At 35.8% G+C, this 12,619-nt stretch overlaps 2 protein-coding genes across 2 annotated transcripts; one reads left to right on the top strand and one right to left on the bottom strand.

Annotated features, from left to right (window-relative positions):
- Positions 1-1,966: 1,966 nt before the first annotated feature.
- On the bottom strand, positions 1,967-4,169 carry LOC109065591 (UPF0461 protein C5orf24 homolog). The gene is made up of 2 exons (XM_019082562.2): positions 3,923-4,169; positions 1,967-3,426 (listed from the first exon to the last, which is right to left on the bottom strand). Exons 1-2 carry the CDS (start codon positions 3,962-3,964, stop codon positions 2,815-2,817), a joined length of 654 nt encoding a protein of 217 aa, XP_018938107.1. The 5' UTR covers positions 3,965-4,169; the 3' UTR covers positions 1,967-2,814.
- An 825-nt stretch (positions 4,170-4,994) lies between these two features.
- LOC109065576 (serine/threonine-protein phosphatase 2A catalytic subunit alpha isoform-like) lies at positions 4,995-11,460 on the top strand. The gene is made up of 7 exons (XM_042755398.1): positions 4,995-5,637; positions 6,698-6,907; positions 7,012-7,185; positions 9,131-9,220; positions 9,335-9,496; positions 10,448-10,566; positions 10,683-11,460. The coding sequence occupies exons 1-7, from the start codon at positions 5,536-5,538 to the stop codon at positions 10,753-10,755; spliced, it is 930 nt and encodes a 309-aa protein (XP_042611332.1). The 5' UTR covers positions 4,995-5,535; the 3' UTR covers positions 10,756-11,460.
- Positions 11,461-12,619: the final 1,159 nt, after the last annotated feature.

Raw genomic sequence — 12,619 nt, forward strand, 5'->3', positions numbered from 1 at the left:
CCCACTTTTTTTCAGCACACATAAAAACTACAACTGTCAAAATGTGATTCATTATGCTCTTTTATTTACCACTAGCGCATGCTAATGACATTTTATTCTTCTAAAGAAACGTGCGTCGTAGCCTACAAGTCAATAGGTGTCATTGTTATACAATCTACATGCATGTTGTACCCAAGTTTATTAGATCCATGTTGCACAGTGTGACCAGCAATGATCTTATAGGATTGCTAAAATCGTGCAGTGTGTAGAAGGCTTTTGTGTTAATTTTTATGTTTGTGATATTTATTGTTATTATAGGTTTGGTTGTATTGTGATGTTTGTAGTGTTTATTCTTACTAGTAAGATTTTTTAATTCCTATAAATCAATCACACTGACAGTGACATTACAAGTAAAAAAGCAAGAAAACAGTGAGATAAGAAATATTACAAATTTGATAGAAGCTAGTGTCTCAAATAGGTACTAGTAGGCCTGTCTAATAATTAAGTTTATTACTTAACTATTAAACTTAGAATAGATACTGCAAAGCATATTAGTGAATGGTTGACATATTAACCATAAAATGCAATGGTGGGATTTTTTTTTTTAAATTTATTTCTGTAACTGAAATGAATAGTATGGAATACTAATTGTCATTGGGATAGTGGCAGAAAATAAATGCTAATATTCAATGGATAAGTTTTAAAAAAATTCATATTAAAATAAATAAAATTAAAATGCATAAATAAAAAATACATTAATCAAATTAAATATACTATTCATTATAGGAGTAGTTAATATTAATTAAAGCTGCAGTCCATAATTTTTGCTTCTTTGTCGCCATCTCTGTTTGAAACCTGCAATTGCAGATATTTGTGGAATTATCTTCTTTACGTGGTTTGTGCATCAGCATGGCTCCTCAGCGCGGATGAATCTAATGGTTTGAGTTGTATGTGCGCTCTGTCAGTCAATGCACCAGTGTGAATATTCACAAGTTTCACGAGAAAATGTCACCTGAACAAGTATGTCTGCCAGTTTTGTTCTGACCAATAATTTTACAATAAATTGCGCTACCAATGCTGATTAAATCTAATGATCGCAAAATTAGCTCAGATCACGTCAAACTATGCAAATTACTATTGTTATACTTTGTTCTTAAATTAGTAATGTTAAGAACATCAACATTGTGTGACTACACGTATGTAGTCTTTAGCTTTATCTGTACATGTCAGTTTCTGTACAGTCTAATCTCTAATTATCATACCATTCAAATGTCATAGAAAAAAAAAACATTTTAACCTCAAAAAGCAATTTCAAAAGCAACTTTATTTTTAACCTCAAAATTTGGATAAGTTTTAACCAAAAAATTTTATGGACTGCAGCATTAAAAAACACTAATATGTGCTACTAACAGAAACGGATGGCAGTTAGATTAAATGTTAAAATGGCTTGCCACAGCCATGCGTCAACCTCCATTGTGTCAAGAGATAAAATGTAACTTTTTTTTATCATCCTATCTTAAGATTACACTATGAAATAAATATAGAAGTTGCAATACATTTGCAATTAAAGCTATTCTAATCTGTCATCTTTCCCTTTTTGAGAATTTGACCATGTTATAGCTTATCTGCATTCAGTGTTTGAAATTGATTTAATTGTTCATATTGTAATTAACGTTCATAGCGTTATTTTAATGCTATGTCTTGACAGGTTTTGTCTTACAATATTTACAACATGTAAATAATGTATTTTTTATTTAGCCCATGCAGTTATTCAGTTATTTTTTATATATATTTGGTTACATATTTTTGCTGTATACATTATTTTGTTGAAACAGTTACAGTCATATATTAATACTTGATAATATAGACATTTTCATACCAACTTAATGGATCTGTAAAGAAAAAAATATACATTTATAAATAATTTGAACAAAAAAAAAAGGTTTTAGCAGTTTCCCCACACAGTTTACTTTTTTGGAGTCATAACTGTTTCTTTTCTTTTCTTTTATTTTATCAGATCAGGTGTATTCAATTACACAAAACTGAGACTTGTTTTAGTCCAGTGGTTAAAAACAAGGTATTTTAGAGAGGATCATTTATCAGCAAAACAATTCTGTGTTGAACAGAACACACAGGCTGGTATAAACTCACAGTTATATTTACAAGAGCATGTGTAAAGATTATGCCATTGCTGAAATCTGTGACTTGACATTTTATCAAAATTCAACATCATCCTCTGTCTGAAAAGGGCACCAGACATTTCATAAATACAATAACAACAAAAAGATAAACATATCTTTGGACATTACAAACAGAGCACATTCACATACACATCAGGGGAACAGAGTTGTTGTTACTGGTGATCAGATTTTTGTTGATGTCAAATGCAATGTGCTAAAATCTAGAGTGAGACAAACTATGAGTGGTGAAGACTGTTCCCAGCAGTAAATTTACATCAAAAGTATTAAGTAAAGGTAAAGTTAAATGTAAAACAACACAATTGCAGTTCTTTCTACAATTCACTTGAGCAAAGTCTAAGAGACTGAAAAGATTAATATGTGTTCAATACTGTAACTTTATTTCACAATACCACCATCATGCACATCTATACAGTAGGTTAACAAACATCAAAGCGAGATAGGTAATGCTAATGGTCTTTGGAAAAAGATACACAAAAGGATAACACTGGCACATACACATGAGTTGAAGTATCAAAATCCATCTTTTTTTTTCTTCCTTGCAAGAGTTTGACGTCTCAAACACAATTCACTGTGACTTTGGACATGCACCCACATCCCGAGTTCTCCCTTTTTGCAATAAATAAAAAAACTGTTTTCACTCTGTGGTAGTAGTGTCTTTCTCTTTCACAGTGGCTTCACACAAGGCCCTCTTCTGCATCATGGTGTAAGGGAATGGTGCACCATTGCATGTGCCATAGTCCAGTTTGTTAAGCCTTGCCAGAGTTTTAATGCTGCCTGGAGGCCTACCTGGGCTCACCTTGTAGCCTGCAGCTTTGGTGGTGCCCAGTGGCCGTCCTGGACTGGTTTTAAAACCCGCTGCTCTGGTGGTGCCAGGTGGTCGTCCCGTACTTGTCCTGTAGCCTGCAGACTTAGTGGTACCTGAGGGCCTGCCTCGTCGTCCCGACTTTCCGAGGCCCTTCTTTTTCTTGGAGCCTTCTGGAGCATCTGCAGCCCTCATTCGAACGGTTTGTGAGTGAAATTCATTCTGAGAGTCCTGCATCTGACAGGACATGGGCTTGATCATGCTCTGTGGCAAGGGTGGCAAGTTTGGGAGGGGCAGTTGTAATGACGGAGGTGGGGCGGTGGGGTAAAATTTGTTGGACTGTGAACTGCACAACTCAAAGTGACTGGCTGGGTGTTGCCCATCATCCCCAATGCTACCCAGACCATAGTCGTTGCTGTTGCTGGCTACTTGGTGCATCATTTTCTGTTCAAATAAAATATATTTAAAAACATTTTATACAGAATGAGATAAAGTGGATAATAAAAAGAATATCTGTATTGTGGAATAACAACTGAATATGAGGCATAGCAATACTTTTCAAACATCTTACATCGACCGCGTGCATCGAAAGTGATTGATTGACGACGTCAATCAAAAGAAAACAACAGGCCTGTGCAATTAACCACTGAAAGTTAACGCAGAGGAAGGCGTTGCTATATAAACTATGGAAATACTGACACTTTAAGTACGTCACATCACTTTACAGTTGAATAAACAATGTCTGGTCACAAAATGTACAACGACCGCGGAATATCACTTATGCAAGTCCGTCTTTGTCCTATTATTCTGTATCATTTTCCCCCCAGCTCTATTCGCTCGTTAATATAGATTATTCTTTTAATTAATGGAGATAAAATTAAATTTAATATGAAACAGATGTAATTTTACGTTAAACGATGCAATGAAGAAAGTACTTTACCTCATCTGGAACGCGGATCACGGAATATAATGGGTTAAACATGAAACAGCTCTATCTTCCATTCTTGAAAGCAAAAGCATAATGTTATTTACGCAGGAATATGGACATTCTTGAACCGCAAGATTGTTTCTTCCTAAACGAGCGTGCTAATTCTGGTTTATGGGATGGATATTTTTTTTCCCTGAACCGCTGTGGTTTAAAGCTGAAAGGCAGCCATTTTCACTAGAAAAAATAATAAAATGGTAAGAATAGCTAATACGCATGCGTCAGCTGGTGGTGGGAATTTATACTATTCTTTAGCAAATACCAGAAGGGCCTTGTTTCAGCTCACGCGCCACTTTTGTCCTCCATATGTATTCATTTATATATATTCATGTGTTGCTGACATTTGAAAACGTCACCATGCCATTATGTCCATACGGAATGTGTATTGTTCTGGACTTTTAAAATTATTTCTCTTCATTTATGTAAATTTTCCGAGGACAGTGTTTAAATGATTAGCTTATTTATTATGAGAGCTTTCAGGAAAAAAAGCACAGTTAGATATGTAAACTATATGATAATAATAATAATGAAATAACTTATTTTTATTTATTTATTTTTTTAATAACAGACGCTTTTACCCAAAGCGACTTACAAATTAGGATAATATTTCATGTTTGGAAAGTAAATAATTTATGAACATGAAAACAATGTATGGATAGGAAATATTTAAAGCAGTATATGAATAACAATATTTAAATAAAAAATGTTAAATAAATTCTACTCCTTCACATAAAACACACAGAAACACAGAGGGGAAAAGATCCATCACTTCCCAGCAACAGAGCATAATAATAATAATAATTGTTAATATTATTATTATTATGATTAATAATTCATTATTATCATCATCATTATTATTAAAGTAGTAGTACTAATGATAATAATATCATCATTATTATTTCTATATTAATTTATTAAAACCTAATAATGTACTGTAGCTGTTCACAAATGAAAACTGTTATTCTCCTTGTACATCAGTTGGCGGCACTAAACGCTCAAGAGACAAAGCAATATCTGCGACAAGTGCTACTATAGCGAAGACTTAACTGGTCAATATTAATAAGGTCACGCTGACGTTCATTGACAGCCATCCCACTGCGAACGCCTGGTGTATAAATATTAATTAGGACATAAAGATTCAGTGTTGAAGTCTACCAGCGGAGTGGGCCTGGCTCCTTCACGGTAGTAGGATTCGTTATTTTGAATGCGGATTAGGTGACGTCAACCTACATGAGCGGATTCTTCGTCGCTGCTGCGCATCATCATAACCAGACTCTGAGCGAAATCAAAGGAGCTTTCGGGCTGTAGTTTTAATCGTTTACTGCTTACAGAGAACAGTAACTCATCGATTTATTCTCGAGGGAGTAAAAGTAACAGCGCTTTAGTTTATTTTGCGGCCTTAAAGTATTTCAAGTAAAGGACTCAACAGCTCTAATTTAAACTGGGACTGATAAACGTACTTTGACGCATGACGCCAAACCCCCCAAACACCTAAACAACCTAGTTTTGAGTCATTTTACATTTTTTTAGCATTAACGTTACTTGAATGATTTGAGGAATTAACGAGAATGGACGAGAAGGTATTCACGAAAGAACTGGACCAATGGATCGAGCAACTGAACGAGTGCAAGCAACTGTCGGAAAACCAAGTGAAAATCTTATGCGAGAAGGTGAGTTCCGTATGAAGATTATCGTCACCTATGTCAGTGTTGAACTATGTTAAAACACGTGCTGTGTCAGGCGGCCCGTGGGCGCAGCAGCAGGCCGTCTAAATTTGTTATCGGCTCAGATACAGTTGCAGTGCGCCCTTCCTACTGGCCGCTTACCCGAAGATGGCGGTGCCGAATTATTCTATTATTGGCCGTCCCCGTGCCATGAATGTGACTATTGGTTGTCGGCTGTGCAGCGCAGTTAGCAACCAGAGCTCGTCAGGTTATGCCTACTTTAACGTTACTGTTATTCGTTGTCAGGCAGAGTTTTGGGTTTGCCTTTTGCTTTCTAAGCGAGTACGGGACTATAAACGTTCGGATCCACCAGCATCAGTTAAAAAAAAAAAAACTAAACAACCTAATTTTGCGTTATATAAAATGTTATTTTTAATGTTCTTTTTAAAAGTGCCCAGATTATTTCAAGTGGCGCATCTAGAATTAGTCCACCTGCATTAATCAGTATGACCTTATTCTGTTAAACCAAAAATTTTGATGTCCTATAAGTTTACCTCCACAATGTATAAGTAAAAATGTGCGGTTGTTGCCTGAAAATAGTAGACCTAAAAATGAAAATTCTGTCAACACCCACATGTTGTTCCTTAACTGCATGACTGACTTTCCTCTGTGGATCACAAAGGGGATGTGACTGAGTTTGTACCAGGAAAAATATACATTAAATATACATTATTTAATATTTAATTTATATAAAATAAAAAATAACTAATAATAATAATGATGATGATGGTGATGATTCATTTATTTTTATTTTATTATTACCAGTTAGTTAAGATGTTACAACACTTTAAGGTTATCTGACCCACATTTTTACAGCAGTTCCTCTCAATCCATTTCCAAGAACAAAGACCCATTAAGCATATGTCAATTTTTTTTTTTCATCACTGGTCCGTGTCAGTGTTGCCCCTTGCAGTTTGTTAGGAATTTTAAGTGCACTTGTGGTTAATAGTTGAGATCATTGTTTGTGTGCTTATGTGGTGTAACCTGCTTGTTTTATCTATTGCAGGCTAAAGAAATTTTATCCAAAGAGTCAAACGTTCAGGAGGTGCGTTGCCCGGTGACAGTATGTGGAGATGTACATGGCCAATTTCATGATCTAATGGAACTGTTTAAGATTGGCGGTAAATCACCAGATACCAATTACCTATTCATGGGAGACTATGTGGATAGAGGTTACTATTCAGTAGAAACAGTCACACTTTTGGTGTCTTTAAAGGTATGTGATAGAGACAGCTTTAATATTTAATTTTTAAGTTACTAATACAAGAAAATGTTCATTTGCATTGTTAATGGCTTGTTCTGTCATTTTAAATCGTCCAGGTTCGATATCGAGAGAGAATCACCATTCTTCGTGGAAATCATGAAAGTAGACAGATCACACAAGTTTATGGCTTTTATGACGAGTGCCTGAGAAAATACGGAAATGCAAATGTTTGGAAATATTTCACAGACCTCTTTGACTACCTTCCTCTTACAGCCCTCGTAGACACACAGGTAAATTGGTTTGTGATTAACAGTATTTCATTCCTTGTAACTGTACCCAACTAGGGCTGTTATTAGCAACCTCGATGTTCACTGTTGAGTTAGAATAACAGACTGGAAGCTTTAAAAGGAGGGTAGTGCTTGAAATCATTGTTCTTCCTCTGTTAACTATGGTTACCTGCAAGGAAACAGGTCCAGTTATCATTGCTTTGCACAAAAAGGGATTCACAGGAAAGGATAATGCTGCTAGTAAGATTGCACTTAAATCAATCATTTATCGGATCATCAAGAACTTCAAGGGGAGAGGTTCAGTTGCTGTGAAGAAGGCTTCAGGGTGCCCAAAAAAGTCCAGCAAGCGCTAGGACCATCTCCATAAGTTGATTCAGCTGTGGGATCGGGGCACCAGCAGTGCAGAGCTTGCTCAGGAATGGCAGAAAAGAACCCACTTATCTCCAGGAAAAACATCAGGGACAGACTGAAATTCTCCAAAGGGTACAGGGATCGGACTGCTGAGGACTGGGGTAAAGACATTTTGTCTGTAGAATCCCCTTTCTGAATGTTTGGGGCATCCAGAATAAAGCTTGTCCGGAGAAGAAAAGGTGAGTGCTACCTTCAGTCCTGTGTCATGCCAACAGTAAAGCATCCTGAAACCATTCATGTGTAGGGTTGCTTCTCAGCCAAGGGAGTGGGCTCAATCACAGTTTTGCCCAAAAACACAGCCATGAATAAAGAATGGTACAAAAACTTCCTCCGAGAGCAACTTCTCCCAACCATCCAAGAACAGTTTGGTAATGAACAATGCCTTTTCCAGCACGATGGAGCACCTTGCCATAAGGCAAAAGTGATAACGAAGTGGCTCAGGGAACAAAACATCCAAATTTTGGGTCCATGGCCGGGAAACTCCCCAGACCTTGATCCCATTGAGAACTTGTGGTCAATCCTCAAGAGGCGGGTGGACAAACAAAAACCCACAAATTCTGACAAACTCCAAGCATTGATTATGCAAGAATGGGCTGCCATCAGTCAGGATGTGGCCCAGATGTTGATTCACAGCATGCCAGGGCGAATTGCAGAGGTCTTGAAAAAGAAGGGTCAACACTGCAAATACACTGCAAAACAAAAGTGAAGAGAGTACCGTACTATTTTTACACCAACTAGCTCTTTTTTTACATCTTTAAGACGCTGTGTATCATTGGGATTTGTACAGAGGTTACTTAGATTTGCAACAGACAGGGCGAGAGTGAGAGAGATTGTCTGAGCATGCGTGATTACATGCATCTGACCTTCTTCAAGTCAAGTCATATATTTGTGGGTGGGGGGACAGTTTGCCATCAGTTATCAGAAGATGAAAGCGATATCATTGTCATAGCATCCTTTCAGCATTTAAGCTGATTTCCCACAACTGCGTCAGCACTGTTCAGTGCAATGAATCGATGGCATTGTTCTCTATGAAGTGAAACATCAACTTCAGCATTACCCAGGGAACGCATTGATCGTCGTTGGGCCTTGTAATGGGGCGCTCAGAGTTAAAATAATTTTAACGCCTTGTTTCAATTATGAATGAATCAGCATTTTTAAACGTATTAGTTGACTCACTCATAAAGATAGTCGCTTGCCGCAACCTCATTGTGTAATAATGTAACTGCTCTGACTGACAGTCTGTAAAATGAGTGCAGAGATGAGTCCCTGTACTCATACTGCCGATATGTCAAAAACACTGAAAGCCTCTTGTCCAGTCAGATTCGAGAATCGGAATATATTATTATACATTTAGTAAAAAAACGGTGAGCTTAATTATGTAGACAGATAGATAAATAAATGGCAATAACAATGCATGTTGTGATATGAAGAAAAGTTTCTTCACCGAGACAGCCCTATACTCAACTCAAAACAAAGACTTTGCATAGTATAGTGTACATAAAGCTTAAACTAAACTCTATTTGCTTCATCTGCACAGATTTTCTGTCTCCATGGAGGATTGTCGCCTTCAATTGACACGCTGGATCACATCCGCGCATTGGACCGTATCCAAGAAGTTCCCCATGAGGTATAAATTCCACCTGTGAATATCAGAAAGATGTATAGTGTTACAGTAATCAAAATCATTAAGAGTTGCAGCTGTGAATACTACTCACAGGACCTTATGAAATCTTATTGGCAGGGTCCCATGTGTGATTTGCTGTGGTCAGATCCAGATGACCGTGGAGGTTGGGGGATTTCCCCCAGGGGGGCTGGGTACACGTTTGGCCAGGACATCTCAGAAACATTTAACCATGCCAACTGCTTGACTCTGGTCTCACGAGCTCACCAGTTAGTGATGGAGGTAAAAAAGAAGTTGATTACTGTATAAATATTTGTTAATGAGGGATTTTTGGACAAATGAATGTTTCTAGATTTTTGGAGTAAAAATTATAGGTTTTATTTTTAGAAGTAAAAAGCTCAAATTAGACCCTTGAGGTAAGATGGGCCCCTCAAGAGTTGGCACAGAAGGCCCCAAGTGGCATGTTATTATATTATTGTTATATTATGTTATATTAGTGATATTATTTTTATATTTAATACTAACTGTAACAGGGTTGTTAATCAGTATTTCCATGAAGTAGATGTACACTTCAGACATTTTTCATTAAAACCTGTAGGCTAATTGAGCAAAATCATTCAATTTGCATTCATAGTGTTGCTCTTAAGACATCTTCAATTACAGTAGGGACAATTAATATGTATCTATTTATATTCTTGTATATAAAAGTCTTAGAGTAAATTTACCTTTCAGATGAATCTCTTTTACTGGAATTTTGCCTGGTTCGCATTGGTTATTATTCAACTAAATTGTAAAAATAGAATTTTAAATAAAATAGTTGATTTAGTATTTCACATTAATGACAATTTATAGAATATATAAATATTATTAAAAATTTTAGCAAAAGAAATGTATACATTCTATTTTTTTAATTGTATTTTTTTTTATTGTATTTTGACAATTTAGTTGAATAATTAAATAATTGAGTCCCAATAAAAGATAATCATCTGAAAGGTACATGTATATAATTATGTTATCGTATATAATTTTTGTTGAAGATATTAAATGTGGTTTTTTACATGAGTAATTTAAACTGTAACATGAAAAAATTTTGCATATTTGAAACAAACTATGTAGTAGAAATTTGAAACTACACAAAAGTCTAAAAATATTCAAATAACTTTTGTTTTAATAATATACCTACCTACCACTGATTAGGTACTGGCTAATATATTTTTTCAATCATTTCTACAGGGTTATAACTGGTGTCATGAACGTAATGTTGTAACAATCTTCAGTGCACCTAATTATTGCTACCGATGTGGTAACCAGGCAGCGATCATGGAACTTGATGACACGCTTAAGTACTCCTTGTACGTATATGACATAAAGCATAAAACTATTTCTGTTTTATTGATAACTCCCCTTTCCCCGTGTTATATATCAGTAATTTTGCTGTTATGAATATTAACAGGATGATTTCCTTTAGTTTACAGTTTGACCCTGCACCACGCAGAGGAGAGCCTCACGTCACTCGCCGCACTCCAGATTATTTCCTGTAAGATGGGAAGGGTTTTTTTTTTATTACAGTATTGCAGCACTATCTGACCCATGGACAGTGATCATTCATAGAAGACATCTGTTCAAATTTTCCAACACAAACCCCTGTCCTTGGACCAAAACGTGCCATATCTATACTGCAATAAGATAGATGCAGTCATCTCAACAAACACACAAATGTAACAGTGCTCTCTCATCTGCATCGTGTACTTTTCTCTCTTCTGTACTAAAAAAGCTGTTTTGTTTTTGAGCAGGATATAAGGGTTACTTCCGACTAATGGGTTTATGTGCATTCTTCTGAAACGCTGTGGAATAACGTTTTGAATATACACTCTAAATGCTTATGACTGGATTACGTACAAGTTGTGATGAGCTTAAAATAGTGCTGTGTATTATAGCTGCATTCTCATGCTGCATGGCCTCGGGTACACAATGAGCTGTCATCTGGCAAATTTCCGACTGCTGTTTTAAATGATTGCCTGTTGCAGTGTTTGTTGCAGGTGGGTATGAGACACTTTAGTTTTAGTCCCTTTTCAATGTCTTTGAAGCACTTTTTTCAATGCAGTATTTTGTTATTGTTCTTAGTTTACAGAGCAGTGGTTTTGTTTGTTTTGCTTTTGTATGTTACTGTATTATTTCCCAATAATTTGTAAATCAGAGCACAATTAAATAGGGATTTGAACGGCAATAAAGACTCATGCTATTTATCTATGTAAAGCCTGTTTCTTTAAAGACAGCAGCTGTAATGTTCTGTTCTTCCCCTGCTGTAGGACGCTGCAAAATATTGGCAGTGTTGCTGATTGATTTTAACTGTCAAACTGGGTCATTCCTGTTATGCAGTAAAATGTACTGAGCACTTTAACTATAAAAAATGAATATGCCTTTATTGGAATTTAAAGAATTATATCTTAATGGTTACAGTACAGCAGACTTTCAAAACAATATGGTCTGGTCAAATTCAGGAAACTATTTAGACAATGAAAAAAATAGGATAGAACCTACGTAATAGGAAGAAAATATAGAGCTAAAGTAAAAAATTGCTCAGTGAGATTTACAGAGTTTGCTTATATGAGGGTGACAACCTGAAATTATTTGACATTTAAAATCATACCGTTTTCTGTAATAACAGATATTTTTTTTAAATCCTACATTTCCTCATGATGTAATGTTGTTTGTTTGTTTGTTTGCAATGGGGACATTTAAAAAAAAACAACAAAAAAAAAAAACACAGTTTATTTATTACAATATTCCTTATTAAATGTTAGGGAATAATGTCCAACACCCACTCAAACAAAAGTGTCACTTAAAATTCTCTCCTATGTTCGCTTTATGTGTTATTGCGATAAAACAAAAATGATTTGCATGACTGAAAATCTTGAGTTTAATATTTCACACATCAGAAGTGCGTTCATGAAAATGAAAAGTATAACAGGAATGACTTAGTTGGTGTTTAACATATCCGCTAGATGGGGCATTTTCTTAGACCCGTCATAACTGTACTTTACAGAATACATTCTTAACACGGAGCTCTGTGGAGAAATCCATCACTCACCCTTTAAGTATAAAGCGTTTTACTTAGCTCCAAGAAATAACTGGCATTTTGAAATGGTCTTAGTTTTTGGAGGTAATTATGTAACATATTCATCTCTTTCTGTGGAGATTCAATTAAATAAAGAGTAATAATAAAAAGGTTACCCTGTGTGACACACAAACTACATGTACCTAAGTTAAGAAATGACAGAAATGTGCTGTCACAAACATGCAAATAATACCGAGTATCGTTCTCCATGATTTGTGAATTCAGGTGACGCTGTCCTTCGTAATTTTTTCACAGCAAAGCTCTTGTCCGTAAACCTCTTGGTAAGT

The sequence above is a fragment of the Cyprinus carpio genome, unplaced genomic scaffold (assembly GCF_018340385.1).
Source record: "Cyprinus carpio isolate SPL01 unplaced genomic scaffold, ASM1834038v1 S000006694, whole genome shotgun sequence".
Lineage (NCBI taxonomy): Eukaryota > Metazoa > Chordata > Actinopteri > Cypriniformes > Cyprinidae > Cyprinus > Cyprinus carpio.